Raw genomic sequence first — 26,937 nt, 5'->3', positions numbered from 1 at the left:
TCTTATTTCCTATACAGATTTTGAAATACAATATCTACATAACGATTAGAAAAATCCATTCAATTATGTAGCACTGTTATTACCATTCACATTAATGCACGTCTATAGTGACTCTGAGTGTAGTACTTCCAAACTAGTAAACTTTTTTTGCTAGCAGATTATTTTTGCCAGTAAAAGAAGGCAGAACAGTGAATAGTAGAATAGGGAGGAGCACATTTGCATTGCCTCAGATTTCATCTTCATTAGTATTACCCATTAAAGGCTGGCCCAGTCATTGGATGTAGATGTCTCCTACTCTCCATGCCATTGGTTCCAATACATATGACGGAAGCAATTAAATGAATCGCTTCTGGGTAAAGTCCATGATGGATATTCCAATGTTCCTTTCAAGGACAGTATTCATGGTGAAAAGCAAAGGAATAAGGTAAGACATCCTGAGACTACTAGTTTTCTGGTTTGTATGAAGTTGGCTGATTTGCATTTTGTGAGCAATACTTTAGCATTGCAATAGGCCTTGTTATTGCTGTAAGTAAAACATTTTCATTTCACACACTCCGTCACCAACAAGTATGAATAGACTATTCAATATGAGCAATCAGACCTTGACCGCAGGACAGGGGGATTTGAACACATCACAGGTTCTCCAACACTAGGAAGGACATTCAATTCTTGGACTGATGTCTGCAGATGCGCTATAACAATGTACTAATGGGGTTTATATTATATGTAACATCCTTCCCTATAATAACACTTCAATAATAAGAACAGATTTAATTGATGTACTAGGTGACTTTGCGGCTTTATATAAATATTAATCCGTCTTGTACATTGTATCTAAATCTTTATCTGTTCTATTCCTATGTATTGTCTATTTACACTGAGAAATTATTTTTCCAATATGAAGGATTTCTATGTATAAGATACCACATATAGTACATACAGTACATCTTTTATCTGGTCTGTCAGTTGAGAGAATTTTGACAAACTTGATGAATGTCATTCTACAAATCCTTATCCTTCACAAATCAATATGGTCAATTTTATCAAAATGTTGAGATGCTATAAAAATTTGAATGAAATTGGTAAAATAGAAGTTTTCAATTGGTGTTCAACTTTGTAAAGTATAGTAGATTGAAAAAAAAAATGACAAAATTTGAAAAAAGTTCCAAAAAAGAACTTTCAATTATTTCCCTGCCACATCCAAAATGTATAGCAGACATGATCAGCTCTAATTGTCAATATGGAGTCTAATGTGTTTGAATGTAGAGGCGGTCCCCTACTTAAGAACACCAAACTTACATACGACCCCTAGTTACAAACAGACCTCTGGATGTTGGTAATTTACCTTAAATTTGACAATAAACAGCTTTACCAGTTATCAAATATCAAATGTAAAGCAATGAAGCTTTATTGTTAATTCTGGTTCTGGACAATCTGGTTCTGGACAATCCAACATTTTTAAAATCCAATTGTCACAGAGACAATTCATGTGAGTTTGTCCACTTTCAGCAAATTATTGATATTGTTTGTGTAAGGAAAAGTTATACAATTTTCCAATATACTTTCTGTATCAATTCCTCACAGTTTTCTAGATCTCTGCTTGCTGTCATTCTATAGGAAGTTTCTGTTTACTTCCAGTGGATAGAAATCTGTCCATGGTCATGTGATGTTACACAGATGCACAAGCCGTTATTATCACACGGCTCTGATTACTCTCTGTGACACTAAGGAGCTGTGCACCTGTGTGACATCACATGACAATGGACAGATTTCTATCCACTGGAAGTAAACATAGAAGCTTTCTATAGAAGGATCTAAAGATCTAGAAAAACCTGAGGAATTGATAACTTTTCCCTACACAAACAATATCAATTATTTGCTGAAAGTGGACAACCCTTTTAACTCAGTAATGTTCCTGTTTACCACAATGTTTTATTATTTTATTTATTTAGAATATGTTTTTATATATTGAATCCATGTTATATCTAGCTTTCTAAAATCATCATCATTATAGATAGAGTGCAATATTTTATCAATTCTGAAAATAATTTTTTTAAAATAAAATCCCAAATATAATTCAGTGTAAATAAATGTATGTGCAACTCACATCTACGAATACAGTACATCTGCAGTTTCAAACAAAAGTTCCTTTTTCATGTTTTGGTAATGGACCCGCTGTGACTAGCTTTAAAACTGATACTCAGTCCTATTAAGTCTCAGAGTCCATAACCTTGGTAATTACCCGAGACGCACATCATTTACAATGACAGCGATTGTTCTCAAGCATTCAGGGAGTTTGAGAAAAAAAGGAAGTAACTTCTTAAAGAGAAAAGTCAATGGGACAGGTTTCATTTTGTGATGCATCTGGGTCTTTTACTCTTGGAGAATGATACTCTACTGAACTGTTCTCAGATCCAACCTGACTTCTGAATTACCAGGATCTCTGGAGAACGAACTGGCAAAAGCTTATCACAGCATGTTCACCACTGTAATATTGATCTCGAATACCACGCTCATTTGTTCATGTAAATTAAGGAACATTGTGTATCTTGGAAGGGACTGAAGTTCAAGAGTCTGTCATACCCAAGGAATGTCTATTGTGAGAGAGGGAAGTTGCAAAGTTTTAATTGCTGTTTTATTAGAAGCAAAATACTTAAACATCACTTTTTCATTACCAAATAATGTGTTTTTCCATTGTTGGGAATACTAAAGTCTTCCTGGAGTCAAGGTATTCTAGGGAATAGAATGCATGAAAGAAGGAACATCGGAACAGTCTCCAATAATGCATATTAATAGATAACTCTTGAAGGAAACGTTTCCAAGTAAACAAGTGTTAAACAAATATGAATAAATGTAGGAGCCCGTAATATATGGTGCCTAAAAAGGTGAATATTGTTATATTGGAATTTGCTATTCAGAACCTTTAATACATTTATTAATACAATTAATTTGACTAAAATTAACTTCATGCTACTATGAATTAAGGCTGAATTAAATATTTTAAAACTGGTATTATTTATGTAATTACTACATTCTACGTTCTATAGACTGAAGTAGTGTGTGGCCAATTACTTACAGTATAAGCCAATTACTGCCAATAATGGGCATGTTTTCTTCTTGCCATCATTGCTCTTAACAATGTTAACGGCTGCGCTTGCATTTATCTCACTTCAGACCAAACGCTTGCCATGTTGTTTATCTCCGTTTTTTTTTCTTTTGCTTCTGAATAAACTTTACATAAACATTAAAAAACAATGTTAAACTAAATACAAAACAATGCTCCTAATCTTTATGAAAGCTGTATTTATCCATTCAAGTTTTCATATTTTTGGTAATGTGTGTGTAAGTGTGGGGGACAGGTTATTCAGTCATTTACCAGTATACATCTATTAAAATATGTATTTCGGTAATGAGAAGCAACCTTTATTTTACCTCATCAGCCAGACATTCCTGACCATAGAATGGCCGCAGATGGCGGGTCATGTGATATTATCTGTCGATGAGCAATCACCCTGCCAGAACCTTGATCTTGGATTCATGAATAATATAATAAGGTACTGGCAGGGTGATTTCTCATGGACAATGATACCAACCACATGACCCTTCATCTGCAGCCATGTTATGGACAGGAATGTTTGGCTGATGAGGTAAAAGACAGGAGGCTTTACTGTACATATCAATATGATAGATGTATATTGGTAATTTACCTAATATCCTGCCTTCTTCACTTACACATTACAAAAAAACATGAGGTTAAGTGGCCAACCCCTTTAAATCAGTGGTTCTGCTAGTATATTTTTAGGTAACCATTACTTCATACAGATTTGTATTCCTGGTAGGATTCAAACCTAGTATGAAGGAACGTTATTTAAACATCTGCCAATTCATTTTTTAAGTGGTTTATCATTAAAGACATGTTGTAGATAGAGGATAGATGTCAGAATGGTAAGTCTGCTGTATTCTGTATAGAACACTCATTACTGTCTGTCCCAGAAATCCTATAGGTATGATTGGAGTACAGGTAAAATATAAAACCCTTACCACTTATGTCAGGGATAAGGATATTCAAATACAATAGATGTTTAGCGTGTGAGCTATAAATTTGGTATACAGGCGATCCCCTACTTAAGGACACCCGACTTACAGACGAGCCCTAGATAAAGATGGACCCCTCTGCCCACTGTGACATCTGGTGAAGCTCTCTGGATGCTTTACTTTAGTCCCAGCCTGCAATGATCAGCTGTAAGGTGTCTGTAATGAAGCTTTATTGATAATCCCTGATCCCATTGCAGCAAAAATTTTGAAAATCTAATCGTCACTGGGGAAAACATTTTTTTTCTGGAGCTACAATTATAAAATATACAATTTTATTTACATACATACAAATTCAACTTAAGCACAAACTGATGGACCCTATCTTGTATGTCACCCGAGGACCACCTGTATACAGGACACCCGACTTACAGACAATCCATAGTTGCAGACAGACCCCTCTGACCTCTGGTGAAGCTTTCTGAATGCTTTACTATAGTCCTAGACTGCAATAATCAGCTGTAAGGTGTCTGTAATGAAGCTTTATTGATTATCCTTGGTCCCATTACAGCAAAAAACTCCAATTGTCACTGGGGCAAAAAAATTTTTGGTCTGGATCTAAAGTTATAAAATATACAGTTTTGACTTACATACAAATTCAACTTAAGAACAAACCGATGGACCCTATCTTGTATGTAACCCGGGGACCACCTGTATATTAGAAATATTGAACATGAAGAGCCCATGTACAAAATAATATCAAAATCAACACAACCTCATACAAATGTATTTATTTAATTGATCCACTTAGCGTAATACAAACAATACATTGTATCTCATATTGTTGTCGGCTTGTGACTTTTTCAGGCTCATATAGGACAGGAAATCAAAGTGAAAAGAAATCTATTAGAAAGAAAAGGGAAAAAAATGATTGACACTGCTCTATGAAATGAGAGGAGACATTTGCTGAAGGCAGGAATTACTGGAACATAATGCACTGATACTGAAACATGCAGTGTTTCGCTCATGGTTCTGATATGAAGCTAATGTATTTCAATTTTGATATGGGAAATAGAATGATTATTTCTGCTCCCACTGGAATGAATACTGCATCTCGAAACCGCTCTAGGAAGGGTCAGCGCATTCGCCTCTGCATTTTCTCTCTGTGAGCAGCGTTCCATCTGGTTTCCATTCGCCGTGTTTGGATTATGCATCTTTCGTTATTTGAACTATATTAAACATTCTTAATAAAACAAAATGAATCATGTATGATGCATGGCCCGAGAGTGGAAAATAAAAATTCTATTGCATAAGACATTTTGCATAAGAACCTGCAAGAAAGGCGGATAATACAGCAAGTGCTAATTTCATATGAACACAGAGAAATAGATGGGGTTGGATTGTTACAGAAATGAAAAGAGCAGTCACAGATAGATGCCAGGACTATAAATAAGTGAGACGTCATCCCCAGGAATTTGCTTTCTGAAAAGTTCAGTGTATGTAATGTAGAAATGAATCATTTGTGTTGCAAAATATAGAATACCCTATAATGATATGTTTATACATTGTGTAAAAGTATATCCACACACACGTCATAACATTATATGCTTCCAGAATGCAGACGGATGAATAATCACTTTTTATGGTAACCCCGATTATAGCTTCATAATTTATCTATAATAATTGGTAAAACAATTGACTTTGAATATATTAAAGGAAATCCACCATCTAAATCAAGCCTGATAAACCAGGGGCACTTACTCATAGATCCAGGCACCGTGACTGTGGCCTCTAGTCTTCAAAATGAACTTTTAATATTATACTAAGGACCCTAAAGGCCTCTTGAGGTGGGGTGGGGGGAGTGTTACCAGAACCCCTCTGTGCTTTAGATTCACAGGCTGTTACACTGTGCAGGAGTAATTTCCTCTACTTCAGTGAGATTACAGTGACGAGGAAAGTGCTGAGGGAGCAGGGGAGGCTGAGACAAGCTTAAAACTTGTGAAGTTGCAGCACAGAGGGGCTCTGGTAAAAACACTTTGGAGCATTTGTGGCTCATTAGCATAAGTTGATTTTAGAAGGAAGGAGGCCATGGATAACATATTTAAGAAGATTACGACAGTCACAGTGCCTGGATCTATGAGTAAGTGTCCCTGGACAATAATCTCATAGATGGAAACTAAATAACTGACTTGATTATAGGACCTAAACCAGTCTGTATTAAATGGTTCTAATAACATTTGAATGCAGCTCTCTGCTATAATACAGTATTGCACCAGCTCATACACATCAAACATACACATGGCACAGTATATACAAGTAAAAGCACTAAGACAACAGTCACACAAGTGCAGAGGTAATTAGGAGCTTAACCATGTGTACACGGCCCCAATCCACATTTAAAAATAGGAACCCTCTCCTAATCATGAAGCCCCAAATAACTCATTAAATTAAACAAACAAGACATTTTTGGGTTCTTATATCTTTAGGACCTGTTATAGAGGGTTTTCACATAAAGACCTGGCATTATAATCTATTAAATTATTATATTCTGTTTCCTTATAAATAATTGCTGGACCATTATACAAGTTCTTATTCCTCTTGTGTTACCCCTTTATGCTCATAGACTGTAAGCTCTTGTGACACCCCCTTCATCCTAATAGACTGTAAGCTCTTGTGTCACCCCCTCATCCTCATAGACTGTAAGCTCTTGTGTCATCCCCTCATCCTCATAGACTGTAAGCTCTTGTGTCACCCCCTCATCCTCATAGACTGTAAGCTCTTGTGTCATCCTCTCATCCTCATAGACTGTAAGCTCTTGTGTCACCCCCTTTATCCTCATAGACTGTAAGCTCTTGTGTCATCCCCTCATCCTCATAGACTGTAAGCTCTTGTGTCACCCCCTCACCCTCATAGACTGTAAGCTCTTGTGTCACCCCCTCATCCTCATAGACTGTAAGCTCTTGTGTCATCCCCTTTATCCTCATAGACTGTAAGCTCTTGTGTCATCCTCTCATCCTCATAGACTGTAAGCTCTTGTGTCACCCCCTTTATCCTCATAGACTGTAAGCTCTTGTGTCATCCTCTCATCCTCATAGACTGTAAGCTCTTGTGTCACCCCCTCACCCTCATAGACTGTAAGCTCTTGTGTCATCCCCTCATCCTCATAGACTGTAAGCTCTTGTGTCATCCCCTCATCCTTATAGACTGTAAGCTCTTGTGTCATTCCCTTATCCTCATAGACTGTAAGCTCTTTTGTCATCCTCTCATCCTCATAGACTGTAAGCTCTTGTGTTACCCCCTTCATCCCCATAAACTGTAAACTCTTGTGTCGCTCCTCATCCTCATAGACTGTAAGCTCTTGTGTCGCTCCTCATCCTCATAGACTGTAAGCTCTTGTGTCCCCCCCTCATCCTCATAGACTGTAAGCTCTTGTGTCACCCCCTCATCCTCATAGACTGTAAGCTCTTGTGTCACCCCCTCATCCTCATAGACTGTAACCTCTTGTGTCACCCCCACATCCTCATAGACTGTAAGCTCTTGTGTCACCCCCCTCATCCTCATAGACTGTAAGCTCTTGTGTCATTCCCTTATCCTCATAGACTGTAAGCTCTTTTGTCATCCTCTCATCCTCATAGACTGTAAGCTCTTGTGTCACCCCCTCATCCTCATAGACTGTAAGCTCTTGTGTCACCCCCTCATCCTCATAGACTGTAAGCTCTTGTGTCACCGCCTCATCCTCATAGACTGTAACCTCTTGTGTCACCCCCACATCCTCATAGACTGTAACCTCTTGTGTCACCCCCCTTATCCTCATAGACTGTAAGCTCTTGTGTCATCCCCTCAGCCTCATAGACTGTAAGCTCCTGCGGGCAGGGCCCTCACTACGGAATATGATGGCGCTATATAAAAAAAGATTATTATTATTCAAGGGCTTACCAAGGCTTTAGGGACATCCGTCTTCTTATGTTTAGCTGTCTTAATTTGTATCCCCTTCAACAAAGATTCTGATGCCACAACTGAGCATGCAGATAACACAAGATATTGTCACCATCCCTTACAAGCAAAATAATAAAAAACAAACAAATAAAATAAAGCAAATAGTGACTAGCCAGTTAATCTCACGGCTATTTTGTTCTGAAATGGACACTTCAACCAAAACTAGGGAAAGTTGTATTTACAGGGCATTGGCCAATGCATTACAGAAGGAAAACTATATCTTCTTCTATGGAAGAGACTAAAAAATTCATTTTAACAGATAAATTACATTTTTTTAAGGAAGAAAAGATCATTAGGAATTATAGTTTTTATCACAGCTAGTGTCTACATCTGAGTGAAAACCCAGAAATGTCAAGTTAAGTGATATAATCATTTCTAATTAGGTTACCTGTAGGAATTCTGTCTAGTGGATCAGTATAAAGGAAGACGGGTCGTATTAGGCTTCATAACTGCAGGGTGGAACTGCCAGGGGTGATGTCAAAGTCACCACTGCTCTGCGCCCATACTAGTTATCATCTATCTTTGTCAGCATGGCACAGAGGAAAGACCAAGGCCATCAATGGTTTAGCGTGGCACCAGCTGACATTAGATTATGCCACACGTGGTCCCAGAGTCAGAAACCATTTAAATTAATGACTTTGCCCATAATGGAAAAATCAGGAAAATCTTCTCTCTACTGTAGTGTTGGAATCCGCAGTCCAGTGTAATATTTTACCTTATATCGGATGAGTTCTGGTAAGTGCCCGTTGTTAGGTAAATGTCACATTATAATCTATTCTCTATATATAATAAATCCAAATTCAGACCATACCTTTTAGATTTTACTGCTTACTACAAGTGTTTATACTCCGGAGAGATTCTGATCGACTGTAGTTTTCATTTCTTGTGAAGATTTAGAATCAGTTTTTCAGACTGAGGTTTAATGGAAGGATTGGGTACATTTGCAGCATTACAGTAATTCTAAATCGACACATTTGTCTACATCGGTCTAGCTTCTCAGAACCATAAATCCTGCAGTACAATAAATGGCCTAGTTGGAAGTGTCAGGCTGGAGATCACACACAGGATTGGCACAAAGACCTTGCATATTGTATACACATTTTAAACCTAGTTTCCATAATGCCATATTGTTAAATGAAACCCTGTGAAATATAGAAGATTGCTATGAATAATGCATTTCTCTCTTTTTTTGACAGATACAAAAATGGGAAGTTTATCCTGGCCCACAGCTACTTTTATAACTGTTGTTGCTACTGTTTATTTAGAAGCGAAAACTACTCAGCCAGCAAAGTACACTAAAAAAGTTTACAATATGGAGATTGCCAATGCTTTTGAGACTTCACTCGCGCCACCTACAGAAGAGACCGTTTTTACTGAATTACCTGAGACAAGCGACACAACGACTGAGCTGGCCACACTTAATCCTGAATTCAGAACTGCCACCACCCTTTATCCTTTCGACAACTTCACTCTTGAAACTGCTGATTTCTTCTTTAACTGTTGTGATTGCTGTACACCTATGGCTGGGCCAAAGGGAGACCCAGGACCCACAGGAATTCCAGGTAAATCAATCTGTGTTGTCCCAGAACATAGCAGTGCTACCCTCCGAGTACCACTCAACAATAATGAGGAACCCTTATTGCATCCATTAGATTTGTGATGCCTTTATTAGCTTCTCTCATACCCCCTTAGAGACTCCCTAAAATAATGATTCCCCTTAGGAAAGATGTACACTCAAAGTCCTTGACAGAGAATTAGTTTCCTTTGTTGACTCTTGCATGGTATAATACCCCCATAGTGCATACCCCTAAACTTGATCATATTAGGATAATCAGTGCTATACCCCCATAGTGCCCACCACTGAGAAATGATGCCCCCTTAGAGTTCTATTATATTTATAATGCCCCCTTATTCAATCCCCACACATTAAAAATACCTCTTTAGAGTTCTTATTATAAAAATCATGTCCTTTGTAACCACATACAATAATGAGGACCACTCACTAACTCCCCACATTACCCCATTAGAGCCTCTTCACAGTTGTGTCTCCCAATAGATTAATAATCCTCTTTTCTACTTCAATACTGTAAAGATACTTAGTACCGTGCACCGGTCTTCATTAATCTGGAGCACCCTGCACCTGCATGTAGTTTGATGTGGAGTGTGTAGAGTGCAACCTGTTAATCAAAACCGGCGCTCAGTCTTCATAATTCTGGTGGCCCCCGTTCTTGCTGCAGACATAGAACTGGTGTTAACGCTTTAATAAATGTGGTCCATTGTCTATGCTGTGGAGCTGGAGCCCAGAAATTCTTTGCTGACACCGCTTCCTACCCAGAAACACTTAAGTCTTATTTTCATTTTCTAAAGTGAAGATTTGGCATTAAAGGGGCCAGTGGAATATAAAAAACTAAGCTATGGGTGACATGTGGGGACATAACCCTACGTAATATAGAAGTTCTGGTTGGTAAATTCTTGTGATGGATTATTAATTCAAAAATTATTTCACATTGTACAAGAAAATACAATTCAAGGGCGGATTTGCTCTGTTACATGTGTACCTGGTTAGTAAACAAATTCCATTCTTATCCTGTGCACATTCACTTATCTATTCCCTTTTTTCCTGCATCTAGTTCATGAAGCTCCTTTAAGTGCTTTGTTTAGTTAAATGAAAGCCAATATTTAAGTTCAATTGACAATTACCAACATGATGCATTGTCTTGGGGAAAATATCCTTCATATTTTTTTTATAATGTATAATTATTTTGCACTTTTTCTATTGCTTATTGATTGATCATTTAGAATCAGTTTTATTTTCCATTATTGCAGTTCTGAAACAAAGAGGGAAAAATACTCATAGGTTTATATTAGATCCACAAATCACTTGTAGAGAACCCGCACTGGAAACACAGTGTTCTCAAGCCAAGCAAGATTTGAAGTCTTGTATATCGTAAACTACGGGAAAATCTAATAAAAGTGGAGAGTCCGTTCTTTCTGTTTATAGAAAATTACAAGTCCCTAATTAGCTTTTTTTCCCTAACAGTTTTATAGGTTGTTACATTGTAGGTTGTGAACTATTTATGGAGTAACATTGAACCATTTAGTGTTTTTACATTATATAGAAGGATAGAGAATTGCTCTCATATAGTAATTTTAAAACTTGTGTATATGGAGGCCTCTACATTTTAAGTAAATAAATTCCATTTCAGGTGACTATTTCTGCCCATGTATGACTCATCTATGAATTTTTTTAGCAATATACCTCTCTGCAGACCCATATGTGGGTCTGAAATAGCTCTTAAATTCTCAGTGAAATAAAGGAGGCAGGAAAAAAAGCTCTAAAAAACAAGCATTATATGCACCTTATTGCGGACTCCTGCATGTTTTTGGTTCTGTGGCCTTGAAAAAGTTGCAATTCCTGGTGCAAGGGGGAATTAAGAAATGGAGTGGAAAGAAACGTGCCCAGTTTCTGATGCAAGTTACAGTGCATTTCTTTACCAGACAGAGCCTGACTTAGAACTGATCCAACTGTATGCCGAAGGTTGTGCGATGTGCTACCTCCTGATAAATCCCCTCCACTGAATAAAAAAAAAATGGTAGAATAAAACAACAAAATTATATGGGTTTCCATGAGCTAGAAAGTAACTTCTATTATGTATTCCATGCACTGAACACTGAAAAAACCTAGTTTTTTTAACTTAGACAGTGAAAAACAGCATCATTGAGGACATTGTATGACAGTATTGACAAGTGTAGCTGTGAATAGAGCACTGTAGGAGCACTCTTCTTAAGCCCCTTCTACACTGGCGTTTTTCACGCGCGAGTTCTGCGCGTGCATTTGACGCGCAGAACTTGCATTGCACTCTGTCCCATTGTATTCAATGGCTCTTTCTCCATTAGCGTTGTTTTTGACGCGCGTGCTTGCGTTCGTTTGCACGCGCGTCAAAATCGCAGCATGCTCTATTTTTGCGAGTCATGCGCAATTTTCACGCCCCATTCAAGTCTATGGAGATGCATCAAGAACGCATTGCACTCGCAATCATTGCAAGTGCAATGCGAGTGCAATGCGTTTTAAACGTAAGGGTTGCTAGGTGACCAGAATAACAGTATTTCCCCTGCTAGCGAACGATCATTTAATTAAAAAAACACAGTGAAGAACAGTGAAGAATAGAATAAAACCAGTGAACACAGTGAAAACAGTGACCACAGGATCATTTAAGAGAAAAACACAGTGCAGAACACAGTGCAGAATAGATTACAGATGTTCGGCACATCTGCTTACTTGTCGGGAGATACGCGCGGAACGGTGCGGCCAAAATAGCATGTGAAGAACAATATATATGTGTGAAGAACACATTGCAGATGTATTTAAACATCTGCAATTTGTTCTTCACACACATATATATTGTTCTTCACATGCTATTTTGTTCGCACTGTTCCGCGCGTATCTCCCGACAAGTAAGCAGATGTGCCGAACATCTGTAATCTATTCTGCACTGTGTTCTGCACTGTGTTTTTCTCTTAAATGATCCTGTGGTCACTGTTTTCACTGTGTTCACTGGTTTTATTCTATTCTTCACTGTTCTTCACATCTGCTAACTTGTCGGGAGATAATATACACGGGGAACAGTGAAGAATAGATCGCAGATGTTTGCAACTTATCAGAAGACATTATTTTTTAATTAAATAACCCATTTTAATCCCAAACCATGGTCCCTTTGAAAAATGCTCGATTCTCCCATTGACTCGCGCGTGAAAAATGTGCCGAAAACGCAAAAAAACCGCTAACAACACGTGCGTGAAAAACGCAAAAACGCTAATTACTCCAAGGAAAAATGGAACAAAAACGCAGCCAAAAACGTCAGTTTTTCACGCACTGCACCCTGACGTGAAACGCAACGCTAGTGTGGAAGAGGCCTTAGACTTACTTTTGTTTCTTCCCTTTTACTGAAAGACATGTTAGCTGAATCTCTTTTTTTTATCTGATGAATTTAGCAGTGACCTAACAGTTTGGGAAGCAGCGGGTATAGGAATAATGTGCCGATACTTGAAGAAAGAGTCTTTTACAAATGAGAAATGCAACACCTTGTTACTGGGTAATTCTTCCTAGAAAGACATCAGATGCAGCTTATCAATGTTGTGTGCTGTATTGCAAGGTGTTCTGCACAGTTCTGTAGTATGGTTTCTGATGGAGTTCTGTATGTTATCAGGCACGGGGAACAATAGTAAAGTCTAATAAACTTTTATTTTCACTGTATTTTTGCTCAATGTGAGGTTTAAGAAAAACAAAATATGGGACAAGCATTATGACTGTAATTAAATAGACCATAAATGATAATTGCACAGCAAGCACTAGTCACAGTCATTAAAGATCCAATAAGGAACTTTATGCACTCCCAACATTAGAAGGATTTTTAAAAAATGCCCTTCTGCTCCAGAACCTAAATATCCTTTGAAAAGCTCAAAACTATGTGATAGCTACATTAATAAAATATACATCCACCAAAATGCATGGTGGACATTTAACTCATATTTCATGCCACTTTCTTTAGTAAAATGAAGGATTAAGTTGCAAGTTAAGGTGAAGGGTTGGTTGCGCTTCAAAACGTGTTACATTTGCTGAATCTGTGCCAACTTTCCAAAAAGTTGGTGAGTTTGAGGTATTCCTTAGGGGCATGGCTTTGTGCACAAAATTACTATAACTGATGTTAGAAAATGGTGTAGATATATGCTCAAACCTATTTAGTTGATTTTTGACTTTTGAGAGCAGGAGATAAGCCAAACTCATTTATATGAGCGCCCCTCTACCACCTCCCTAAGTATTAAAATTGGAAGCATGTTGTAGAGAAATGTATTGTGACTTTAAAAATGCTACTTCTGAATAGCAGTCCCTTCTTTAATCCATATGCTAATGAGGCAGTTGTAGCACTAGGGTCAAAAACTCGCCTACTGTTTCCACCTAGACCACTGCACTTTCTGTTATATATCTAAATAATCTTGTGAAAACCATGAGGTAACACTGGAAGGAGAGGGAAATGATTAGGTGGGAATAGCAGTGGTCTGGGCATGAGGACAACTTTTGTACCAGCTCATTAACATATGAATTAAACTGGGAATATCTTTGAAATAGATATGCTTGGAACGACAGTAGATTCAACTACAACATGCGTCTAATATATTATATTTGGCAGAGATGGAAGACTCTTTTTAATGAATTTAGACAAGAACCTCCCAAGCAAGGCTTCATGAATCTCCCGTGGTGACTGGGATTCATCCATAGCTAAAATTATTTCGGAGACACAGGGAAGTGAGGGTCAAAGCACTTACTTGTTGAAATTACACAGTAAAGGGATTTTCTGACATAAAGGGAAGGTTATTTGACATTCTAATGTCAGAAAACCCCTTTCAGTTGTGATATAATTGCATAAGGGCGAGGAATATATTTATTCTCATTATTATTCACACAATATGTGATTTTCTTAGTCTAGTTGAAAGCATTTATCGTACAGAAGCTATATTTATACTTTATATACTGAAAGCAGACCTCTATTCAGATGTGTTCTTAGTCTAAGATTCTTCAAGGTGACTGTTATTTGTTTTCTGGTCTTGCCTTTGGAAGGTGATTTTGACGATCTATTGATTTCACTTCTCTAGATCAAATGACATTAATAGTGCCTGAGATTTTCTATCATTGAAAACCACTATGTTAATTTTGATCCAAGCAAGGCTTTTCACTCCATTGATGGTGTCAATAAAATAAATTGCACTTTCTTAAATGAAAAAAGAGGCTATCAGATAAATTTAACACTCTCGATTTTGCAGGTCCCAAAGGAGATACTGGAGACATTGGCCCACCAGGACCACATGGAGCCACTGGTCCACCGGGACCGAAGGGATATAAAGGAGACAAAGGTGTGGAGAATGAAATGATATTGATTTAGTTTAAGTTTGTTGTTAATTACAGACTAGGACAAAATAGGCTTCTGAGCTCATCTATATGAGATGCAGAAGGGCTGAAGAACTTACCCAAGCCAATTGTGCAGACATTCTGCAAACAACAGAAACCAGATGGTTTCTGATGAGGAGGTTGAATTTTTCTACAGAATCTAAAGAAAATAAGTGACATACTACTGATCGTAAATCGGCAGTGGAACATCAGCTGAGGCAAATACACATGTGTGCAATTGCAGCTCTAGCAGCATTTAATGATGTGTCCTACACCAGTCCCTTGGCCAAAGGTGACAAAAGTCTTGAGCCAACACTTTGAAGTTTCTGGAGAGTTTATCAGGCATGCTTCATGCAGGGAGATTGTGTCTGTGACATCATTATTGTCGGAAGTGATGCAATTATGGTTTTCCACAGTGTTGTAACCCCATTTGTCCCATGTTCCGTTTTTCAGATGTAGTTTTTGAAGCCATGATGGGTGAGAACATATCATTGAGAGGTGCTAATCCTCTTTTTTCACTCTTCCTGGTTTGGACATATAAAAATGAATCTGAAAAACTGACTGTGGGAATGCATCCTTAGGCTAAGGCACACAAACTCAAGTCCCCATGTGTAGCTATGGGCTCGGAAACATGGCTGCTATTTCTACGGCCCTGTATATGTGAGCCAACTGCAATTCTTTTCGCCTTCATTGTGTTAGTGGACCTCATATGCCCTTTACACATGGGATGCAAACTATGAACCACAGGTTTGTGGAGAATGGAAAACACACATTTATGGCCAGGTACCTTTAAGGGTCTGTTCACATTGGTCAGTAGTATACATTTTTTCTATCCACAGATTAGCAAAACATGATGCAATGATTGATGCAAAGATGCCGATGTGATGGTTGTATCACTTCCGCAGTTTATATGAAAGTGCACAATTATCTTGTTGTTTTTTTTAAAATATTTTTATGCTTGAAGATTAGTGTTATTGCATTTTACAACTACAGCCAAAAAATGCTTTCAAAAACATAAATGTTATACGTTTATTTTTATCATTTTACAAAATTAAATGACCAAGGAAGAAATCTAAATGAAATCCATATTTGGTGTGCCCACCCTTTGCCTTTAAAATAGCATCATTGCTTATAGGTACGGGTGCAGACAGTTTTTTAAAGGGACAGAGCAAGGAGGTCATTTCAAACATTTTGGAGATCGTGATCTTCCTCTGCCACCGACCAACAAGACTTTTGGGGACAGGACTCCATACATCATAGTGTTGGGGGGGGGGGGGGGGGGTTGATAGCTCTGACGTGTTTTTGATGCATGTCAGTAATTGTGCCAATTTAACAGAAAAAGGGAACAATCGCAGACGCCATTTTAATACTAAAGCAATTACAAACATGCACCATTTTTGGGGTGCAAAAGCACTCCCATTCTCTGATGTAAGGAGTCCTGTAAAGAGTCCCCCAGCAGTGTTGTCGGTACTTGACACATAGCCCATGGGTCATGAACCAACAATGTCAGTATTAGACTGCACTTCTTCTAATGATAGTTGATACTTGGACATTTTTGGAACTTATCAATAGCTGGCACATCGGGTTTCCACCCTGCAGGTTGCACTGGATATACTGAGAAGCTCTGGCTTCTTGTATATCCAGCGCATGACTGTGACCCAGATCAATTTACACCAGGAAGGAAATAGTCCCAATTTCTGACATTGTTCTAGGTATTGCATCTTTTTCAAAATAGCTAATACAAGCCTTGATAGATCCCCCCATTGGCTGTATATTTAGGGTTGTTATTCCACTTTTATTACTTCTCTTAACTCTCCTATCTTGAAAGCATTCTGGCTTTGCTGCAATTATTCCAACACCTTTACCAGTTTTTTCCCCTTACATTTATTTTTATTCATAAATAGTGCATTGTATCTTTAAATGGAACTGAAGTATTTAGATGCTAAGAAGCGAAATCCATTTCCCCCCTTCTTGCTGTCACTCGGGGATAAAGTTCTTTACTATGTGACAATGTTAACGCAGATGTTTATGTATAGGTGAGAAAGGTGAATTTGGTGACCAAGGAGCTAGTGGAATTCCCGGATTCCCAGGCAGGCCAGGAGAAGCAGGTAATGATAATGAATGATGCACAATTATGTTTGTCTGTTTCTCATTCTCCATCTCTTGTAATGAAACTCTGCTCTGCTGACCTCTGTTCAAATTGATTCTGTGGAAGGAGAAACAATCTCCTCGGAGATCTGTCAGATACATACATACGGCAGGTAGCAGACAGGCGTGCATTGATAGTCGGCTGTGTGACTGGAGAGCAAACATGTGCTTCTGCTTAAGAAATGCTGTTTAAATAATTGATTTAACCCACTGGCTGCCAGGGAACGGCCCTAAACAGATTGTTACACTTGCTCCCTCTGGCAAAGCATGCGCTATGTGTTCTTGATAACTGTACAGCAATTATAGAAACACAGATGCTGTTCGAGTCTGGTGCTAAATTTTGTGGTAGTTAAATACATTTTAATTACTGCAGTCTTACAGAATGTGTACACTCATCACTGGAGGAACAGGACACACTTAATAACATATACGCTTCACTGCCAAGTGTAACATTCTAATTTGGGAAAGTTATGGTGAATTAATGGAATAAATTCTTGTTTAATGTTGCTAGGAAGAATTGCACTTAGTCCTACATGGCTTTTTGAAGGAGAGGTAGGCTATATGAGATTCTATCTGAGTCTTATCAAGGAAGACAGAAAATAATTTCTCAGCTTATCTTAAAATATTGATAACATCATGGAATGCTGGTCCTCCAAAATGATATATTTTAACTGTGCAATATAATTTATGCCTGCTATGGATGAAATGTTTGCATTTTTGAAGGCATACTGAATACTCTTTTAAGAGATGTCTTATGTCTTTTTTCTTAAAGGGGGTTTACAGACTAAAAAATATAATAACATATTTATAAAATCGGTCCACAATATTAGATAATCAGGGGGCAACAGTCAGAACTCCCTGAAATCAGCTTTTTTTAAGCACTTGATAAAGAATAGAGAACAAGTTTGTGCACAGTGTAGTAGTCAGATTAGGTTATTGCAGATCACTTTGTATCATGCTTTGGACAAGGCATATTGCTGCCCTAGGCAACCTCCCCCCAAAAAATGCCCTCCATTAAAAATAATGAGAAAGACTTCTAAGAGGTCAACTGTTATGGGAACATCTACAATAAAGCCTCCCAGCGGCGAATATAGCATAAAATAGAAAAATGTCCCTCCATTGAAAATACCTGCGATGCTTTCATCAAAAATATAAACATGCAAAGAATATAGCAAATTCAATAGCCCCTGACCCCAGTATGTGACAAAGCACACTCCACCATTATATAGGTAGCCCATGCCTTCAGAATATAGCCAGTTAGTATATAGCAAGCACATGCTCCAGTGTATAGGTAGCCAATCTCATAGTATATATCCAGCTATCCCTTGTCCCTAGTATATAGCCAGCCAGCCCTTGACCCTAGCATGTTGCCAGCCAGCAACTTTCCTCCAGTATATAACCAGCCAGCCCTCTGCTCCTAATAAATATCAAGCCAGCCTTTGCCCCCAGTATAGGCAGCCAGCCCCCTGCCTCCAATATATAGCCAGACAACCCCGTGCCACTAGGATATAGCCAGCCAGACCCTGCCCCAGTCTATAGCCAGCCACCCCCCTCCCACCAATATATAGCCAGCCAGCCCCCTCCCACCAATATATAGCCAACCAGCCCCATAGTATATAGCCATAAAACCCATTGACCCCAATATAAAGCTAGCCCCATAGTATATGACCAACCAGCCCCCTGCACCCATTATATAGACAGCCAGCCCCTAGTAGTCTATAGTCGGGGAGTCCCATGGTATATAGCCAACCTCATAGTATATAGCCAGTCCCCAGTAGTATATAGCCAGCCAGATCCATAGTATATAGCCAGCCCCCAGTAGAATATAGCCAGCCCAAGAGTATTTAAACAGCCCCATAGTATATAGCCCGTCCCAAGTAGTATATAGCCATCTCAATAGTATATAGCTAGCCCACAGTAGTATATAGCCAGCCAGACCCATAATAAATAGCCAGATCCCAGTAGTATATAGTCAGCCCCAGAGAATTTAGCAAGCCCCATAGTAAATAGATAGCCCCAGTAGTATATAGCCATCCCAATAGTATATAGCCAGCCCACAGTAGTATATAGCCAACCAGCCCCCAGTAGTAGCAATGGAAAAGACACAGGCAGCACTCCTGCTGCTTGCGTCTTTTCCATTGCTAAAACCATCTAAGGACCCTGCCTGGACCTGTATAGGTTTTGCACCCCCGCTTAACATAGTAGTGTTTAATTTGTGTGGACTTAATCACTGTGTGGACTTGTTACTTTCTATCCAGCCCCCAATAGTATAAAGCCAGCCCCCAGTAGTATATAGCCAGCCCAATAATATATAGGCAGTCCCCAGTAGTATATAGGCAGAACCCAGTAGTATATAGCCAGTCCAATAATATATAGCCAGTCCTTGTAGTATATAGCCAGCCCCCAGTAGTACATAGCCAGCCCCCAGTAGAATATAGCCAGCCCCATATTATATAGCCGCCCAGCCCCATAGTATATAGCCAGTCCCCAGTAGTATATAGCCAGACCAATAGTATATATCCAGCTCCATAGTATATAGCCAGCTTGCCCCCTGCCTCCAGTATATATCCAGCCACTTCCAACCCAAGTAGTATATAGCCAGGCCCCAGTAGTAAATATCTAACCAGCCCCATAGTATATAGCCAGCCCCATAGTACACAGCCCACCTGTCCCCAGTATATATCCAGCCACTGCCAGCCCCTGCACAAAACATAAAACATAATACTTACCTACCTGCGCTCCCTGCAACCCCCTCCCCTATCCCACATCACTGGCTGCATCCAGCGATGCACATATCGCTTATTGGTATTGAGGGCTGGAACAACGCCACAGTGTGAAAGACAAGGTTAGCACCCTAGGCTATTGCCTACCATTGTCTACCCCTTGTCCTGGTCCTGCTTTGCATATTTTTTAATGGGGGATCATTTGCAGAGCCCAGCTGTTAGTTTCCCATTTTATCTGTTTATCAGCTACAGAGGATGCCAGCTACAGTTTTGAGAAGACCACATAATAATAGAGTGAATTGGCTCATTAGTTCAAAGATATATGTAGGGGATAGGTTGTGGAAAGCTTTGTAAGTCATAGCTAATAGTAATATTAATTAGGCATGTAAGTCATGGTTAATCATTGAAATAAATGACAATGAAAATCAAAATGGATGCATGGATTTTGAATGATACTCAAAATCAAAGGAAAATTACATTTCAGGCTGATCTTACTTCAGTGGAAATGCCTCAAGACAAGGAAATGAAGTTCAGCATTCTGTGTGGCCTCCATGTGCCTGTATGACCTCCCTACAATGCATGGGCATGCTCCTGATGAGTCAGCTGATTACTCCTGAGGGATTTCCTTCCAGACCTGCATTAAATGCCTCCCAACACTATTACTTACACAGTGTCAAACTAGTCATACTAGGGTATGTTGCAGGAAGCAGAATGTTCTCCATAGCATCTTCAGACTGTAATCTTTGTCACATGTGCTCAATGTGAACCTTCTCTTATCTGTGAGAGAACAGGGCACCAATGTCAAATGTGTCAATCATGAATCATGACAATCACCCTGCACATTATTGAACTTGTGGACATTGGGCCCTCATACCATCATCATGCAGTCAATTTTCTAACTGTGAGCAGACACATGCCCGTTTGTGGCTTGCTGGAGGTCATTTTGCCGGGCCCTCCTGTTTCTCCTTGCACAAAGGAGGAGGTAGCAGTCCTGCTGCTGGGTTGTTGCCTTTTACAGCTCCTCCACTATATGCATTTATCAATACAAGATAATGGGGGCCTGGCATAAAAAAAGAACGCAGCCGGCAACTTTTCACGTATGAAAAGTCTCCGGCAGCAGCAAGTGCGCAGGTGCGGGGACAGTAACGCCCCGTGCCGGCCCATTCCCATCTGGCCGCGCCCTCCGCTCGGCCGGCCGCCCCCCCTTCACACCCCTTCATGCCCCACTGGCGTGAAGGTGGCGGATCGGGCAAATAATCGCAAAAGCTAGCAATAAGCTAGCATTTACGATTATTTCAGGGCCTCTGCGCCACTGGCGGTGCGGAGAGGTCCTGGTAAATATTCCCCAATATGTATATGTCTCTTAACCCCACCCAAAGGCAGATATTGAATAGACAGGTAGATGCATTTTTCTGTAGCTCACCATAAGCCTATGAGATTTCTTTAAACAGCCTTGCCCTGCTAAACAAGCATTATTACTTCATATTACAATGTAAAAAACTATGGCCATGCATATTCTCCTCTCTATTTACTCTTTACCTGGATTTAGGAGCTGTCTCCACTGATAGATGACCATGATTTTTTTGATAGGTGGAGACTCCAGAGTTAAGAATCCCATCTATCAGATATTTATTCATACGTTTAAAGCCTTGAACCTTATCACATTGGAAGAGCTGTTATTTTTGGTTGCACATGTACAGCAATTTACTGAGGTCTCGATAACATTATAATTTAGGTATTTTTATCTTACTTTACTGCATCACAACAACTTGTAGATGCTAGAATTGTTGCCTTTTGCTCTTGGCTGTTAATACAGTTCAGTAACAGCTAATTACATATGTTCGATAAAGGCATTTAGCACTAAAAACCTTCTAATGATATACTTAACTCAGTGCACCTCCTGTGACTTTTCATTATTTTCATTGGATTAGTTACCACCCACAACATTTTTGCAACTTTTTGAGATATTTTCAAGACATGGTAATTGCTGTAATTGAATCTCCTTCCTTTAGCACCTTAAAAGAGCAAAGCATTATTTTAGGTTTAGAAACTTTTAAAGAACTACAAGTGTAGAAGATTTTCCCTTGCAGGTGTCCGTATTTATACCATCAGGATATAACATCTATATAAATTTGACGTTATTAAAGATACAGTGTGAATAACCCCCCCCCCTCCACATCATTTTAGGGTATTTATCAATTTTGGCAGCGGGTCTGTGGTTTTGGCACATGAATCTATAATTTTCACTTGGGTGTTAGATTGTGGTGCAAGGGGTTAATAAATTGGCATAGGACTGAAAGGATTAGGACTGTCTCCACCTTCAAGAAAAAGAACACCATAGACCAGCTTTAAAGCTGCTCTAAGTGTCCAAAAATTTCGCCAAAAACAGTGTCAGGAAACTAGAAGCTCAGGAAAAGTGTCAGGATTTCAGATTTTCGCCCAAACTGTGTGCCCAAAATAAGAAAAGACGTTAGCACCAGAAAAAGGACAAATATTGTGGAGCCAACTCTTCATAAGTAAAGTGCAACAGGTGCACCAAGTGAAAAAAAATAACACTTCTGCCAGAAAGCTGGCGGAAAGTCAATAATAAATGCCCCCAGTGAGTTTAGCTGATCATTTCATGTGTATGGTTACTCTAGACTCTCCTCTCAAGGCAGATATATTAACAATCAAGTTGGATTTTAACTGCTCAATCCATTAGAGATAAACTGCTAAAATAAAATGGCTTTGAATGTGTATTCTTTTGCTTGTATGTTGAAGACCAGTTATGTAAATTTTGTCTCTTTCCTAGCTTTTCTGGGGCCATAGGATGATTTGTAGCTATGTGACATGAACAACAAAATTCCTTGCTTTGTCACATGTTTCAATTGTATCGGTGTCCCAAGAACACCAACACAGTATGAATAAGGATTATTATTGTAACATCCATCCAGGGTGTGGATTATATATATAATATACATAGCTAGATAGATGATAGAAGATAGATATGCGAGATAGACAAATGGATAGATTATAGATAGATGATAGAAGATTGATAGATATGCGAGATAAATACAGTAGATACACTTATCACTATGGAATAAAGACACCATCTCATCACCTTACATCTACCTGCATTGCAGTACTGCTTTTTCCTTGTACATACAGTAGAAAAGATATATAAGATCGATTGATAGATGGATCGATTATAGATAGGAGATAGATAGGTAGATAGAAGATTTATAGATAAATAGATAAACAAAAGGCTCGATAGATAAATGGTTAGATATATAGATAGGAAATGGACAAATTATAGGAGATAAATAATTAGACAGATAGATGATAGATATAAAGACAGGAAATAGATGATAAGCATCTTCAATTGGGTATGCAACTATGGGGTATTAAAGGAGCAATACATCCTCTGCACACAAAAGTCCACATGTAGGGGACCCCTTCAGAATAGAGGCCCTGAGGAAATGCCCAATTTCCTGCTCCCTAACACCAGCCCTGGGAGGAAGTATACATACTGTTTGATTGCCAATCAAAGTTTCAATATAAAAATGTCTAATATGTAAGACTCTTGAATAAAATGTCCAAAAGCATAAGTACCTTTAATGATATTATGATGTAGGAAACAAATGTATGATTACTATGGTTCCTAGATACTGAACTTCATATTTAATTATACGACCACCAATATTGTTTTTTATGGCTTCTCTTTTAGGTGAAATTGGACCCAAAGGTGAAAAAGGAAATCTTGGACTTGCTGGTATAAAAGGACAAAAAGGAAACAAAGGAGACATATGTGAAAATGGCACAAAAGGGGAGAGAGGGGAAAAAGGAGACCAAGGATTAAACGGCATTGATGGGGAAAAGGGAGACAAGGGAGAAAAAGGGGATTTAGGAGAAAAAGGTAATTGTGGAGATATTGGAGAAAAGGGAGACATGGGAGAAATTGGAGAAAGGGGGTTAAAAGGGGACAAAGGTATTAAAGGCGACGCAGGTCTAAATGGTATAAATGGACTTCCTGGAGAAAATGGAGAAAAGGGAGAACCGGGTCAGAAGGGGGATAGAGGTGAGATTGGGTCTCCTGGTTTAATTGGTCCATCTGGTCCTAAGGGAAATTTTGGCATGAAAGGAGTTAGAGGCCTTCCAGGGAAGAAAGGTTCCAGAGGCATCAAAGGATCTAAAGGGGATAATCACAAACCCATAAAGTCGGCTTTCACTGTGGGTTTATCAAGACCATTTCCAGCCCCTAATGCTCCAGTAAAGTTTGATAGAATATTGTACAATGAACAAGATGAGTATAACCCTACCACAGGTAAATTTAACTGTACAATTTCAGGAACCTATGTATTTGCATTTCATGTAACAGTCAGGGGACGCCCAGCTAGGATTAGTATTGTTGCTCAAAACAAAAAGATGTTTAAGAGCCGTGAAACTCTATATGGTCAGGAGATAGATCAGGCTTCAGCCATGCTGGTCCTAAAATTAAATGCTGGTGACCAGGTTTGGATGGAGGTTTCACGGGACTGGAATGGCATTTATGTGAGTAATGATGATGACAGCATATTCTCAGGATTTCTATTATATCCAGATGATCCTGTGGAAACAGCATTATAGGTTTCACATTTTGGACTAAACTCTAGTTTTATGATAATTTTATAATACCTAAAATAAACTTAGTTTTTTAAAATGAAACATTAAAGGGTTTTCCCCCTGAAAGAAAGTTCTCAAATTTAAATTACCAGTAATTTTTACATGTTTTAACCCCTTACTTTACAATTTTACCCCGTTTTATTGCTGTTTTAACTCATACAACTCAGTGATGGTCAGTGTATAATTCAAGAGTGTGGGCGTGGACTCTCTAAGCAGACACATTATAATTCTTCTGTGCTATAAAATGCTGTGTGCTGACAGTGTGCTTAGATTATCAGGGTTAATCTACACTTTAATTTATCTTCTGAACATTCTACCAGTATCTGACACAAAAAAAAAGGGATGAGACTGTTTAGAGATGAGAGATGATGAGATCCATGAGATGGATTTAAAACACAATGACACTTTTAGCTCTGCTCCCTCATCAAATGAATAAAACACACAGTCAGCTCTGTTATAATGACCTTATTACACCTGTAACTTGTAGAGTAAGTCTCTGCACACTACTGCTTGCTGGAAGTGCTTGAGCTGTTCTTGTAATGCGGTGGGGATGGGGTGGAGGCAGGAGGCAGAGAGCACACTGCATTTTGCAGACCTGAGAAGCTATTCGTGAGAAGAATCTGACCATAGTCTGCATATTTACGTTAGTATATTTCAGGAAAACCAAAATTGTGTATACAGGGCTGTTAGAGACAGATTGAAATTATATCGGTAAAATGTTGTATTTTTCATAATAACATTGAATTAGGATTGATGTGAATTTTGCAAACATTTTCACCATTTTACTAAAAATTTGAAAAATTAAATAGAATCTTATTTGTGATACAACATATGTGATACATATTTTCTGCTTTATTTCTAGTATTTCAGCTGTGAATAGATATATAGCTGTAAATATGCTCCAATGATTACTCAATTCTGTATGCAATTAAATAAATCTGAAGAATAAACATGTGGATAAAACTCAACCTAAAATTATCATTTTTGTTGATCAAATCACTTTCAGTTTGGAAAGGGAAAAAATCCTCCTATCTGTCTGAAGTGAAAGGGCCTCAGACCTTAGGAACACTGCTCACTGCAGAAGAAAGAGATAAAAAAAAGGCACAAAGAAGCTGTTTTACATAACAAAGTATATAACAAAGATTGATATTATCAAAATGGCTTCAAAGGTTTAGTAAGTTAAGTTTATGTCATGAAAAGATACACAATGGGGGTTATTTATCATTGCCTTTCAAATGGAAAATTGACAGAATTTTATTTTTCTTGCTGCACCTCTTGCGCCTTATTTATGAAGTGTCGGTGCCCTAATTTTGGTGGTTTTGGTGGTTTTCCGACACACACGACTGTTTTTGGCCACTAGTGAATCCAACACTTTTCTGGCACTTTTATTTTCCCGTCTGGTTTTGTTGCACAACATTTGGTGCACAAACAAAGCAGCTAAAAGCTGGTCTAGAGAATTCTATTTCACCTTCATGAATGTTGAGACAGAGTTCTTAATCTTTTGATTTGTGTGCCAAATCATTAATCCACTGTGCCACAAACTTGAATCACACTGAAAATTATAGCACACTTACAGCGCCACCTTACGCCCAAATTTTTAAATGCCCCCTCAATGGGTTGGATAGGTATTTCTTAGGCATTCCCTGCAATTAGCCCCCAAATCTACCATATACTGACACATTTAGGAGTCCTGCCCATGATATTACTGATTTTAGGGGTTCTGAGTATGCATTACTCTTGCTAGTTGACTTGGTAAATGAATTTGACAGTAGGTATAAATCCCCAGTTTTTGAAGGTAAAACTGTGACAGAATTCCTAATAAACAAGAAAAAAGAAGAAATTCAGAAGTTGTTCTTGAGATCTTTCCATTATTATCTTTTGTAGAAGCTATTGTTCATGTATACTTTAAGAGTCAACACAAGCATTTCTTTAGAAAATGACACAATGTGAAAGCCTATATGATATACGTGAATTTGTGTAAGGTGATGAATTGCACTCTTCTTGTAGATAGAACTTTTACTGAGAAAATGCAATGAAAATTATCATATCTGTAATTATACAAGTTCCAAAGTTTCTAAATGACCTGTCTTCTGAGAATCCCTGTTTAATGAGAGAAAAGCAAGACATGATTTATGTGTGCTAAAGATATTTTTGTAGACTGGTGATTCTCATGAATTCTTCTGAAGTGGCTCTTACCTGGACAAAATGAAACCTCTGTACAGAACTGTGCCCACTATTTTCAGGGAGTGTGAACTTGAGAACTTGGTGCCATTCTTAACAATCTACAGTAACATGTTATCCCTTTCAGGTCTTTCATGAGACTTATATAAAACATATATATAGTCATTGCCAGTAGCTTATACAGTGTACATGTATCTATAGTTTGTATACCATTAAAATTCTATGGGAAAACCTGTAGTATGTGAGGTGCACTTAAAATGATTCATTGTCTAA

At 38.5% G+C, this 26,937-nt stretch overlaps 1 protein-coding gene across 1 annotated transcript; it reads left to right on the top strand.

Annotated features, from left to right (window-relative positions):
- Positions 1-347: 347 nt before the first annotated feature.
- On the top strand, positions 348-25,296 carry LOC140122242 (uncharacterized). Its single transcript, XM_072142896.1, has 5 exons — positions 348-424; positions 9,225-9,590; positions 14,848-14,937; positions 17,008-17,079; positions 23,549-25,296. Exons 2-5 carry the CDS (start codon positions 9,233-9,235, stop codon positions 24,445-24,447), a joined length of 1,419 nt encoding a protein of 472 aa, XP_071998997.1. The 5' UTR covers positions 348-424; positions 9,225-9,232; the 3' UTR covers positions 24,448-25,296.
- Positions 25,297-26,937: the final 1,641 nt, after the last annotated feature.

Source organism: Engystomops pustulosus, chromosome 3 (genome assembly GCF_040894005.1).
Source record: "Engystomops pustulosus chromosome 3, aEngPut4.maternal, whole genome shotgun sequence".
NCBI lineage: Eukaryota > Metazoa > Chordata > Amphibia > Anura > Leptodactylidae > Engystomops > Engystomops pustulosus.
The sequence above is the reverse complement of the archived record's forward strand: the minus strand, read 5'-3'. Positions and strand labels throughout refer to the sequence as shown.

Coding starts and splice junctions, on each gene's coding strand:
- LOC140122242 (XM_072142896.1), top strand. CDS start 9,233: ATGGGAAGTTTATCCTGGCCCACAGCTACTTTTATAACTGTTGTTGCT. Junction 9,591..14,847: donor AGGACCCACAGGAATTCCAG/GTAAATCAATCT, acceptor TCGATTTTGCAG/GTCCCAAAGGAGATACTGGA. Junction 17,080..23,548: donor AGGCAGGCCAGGAGAAGCAG/GTAATGATAATG, acceptor CTTCTCTTTTAG/GTGAAATTGGACCCAAAGGT.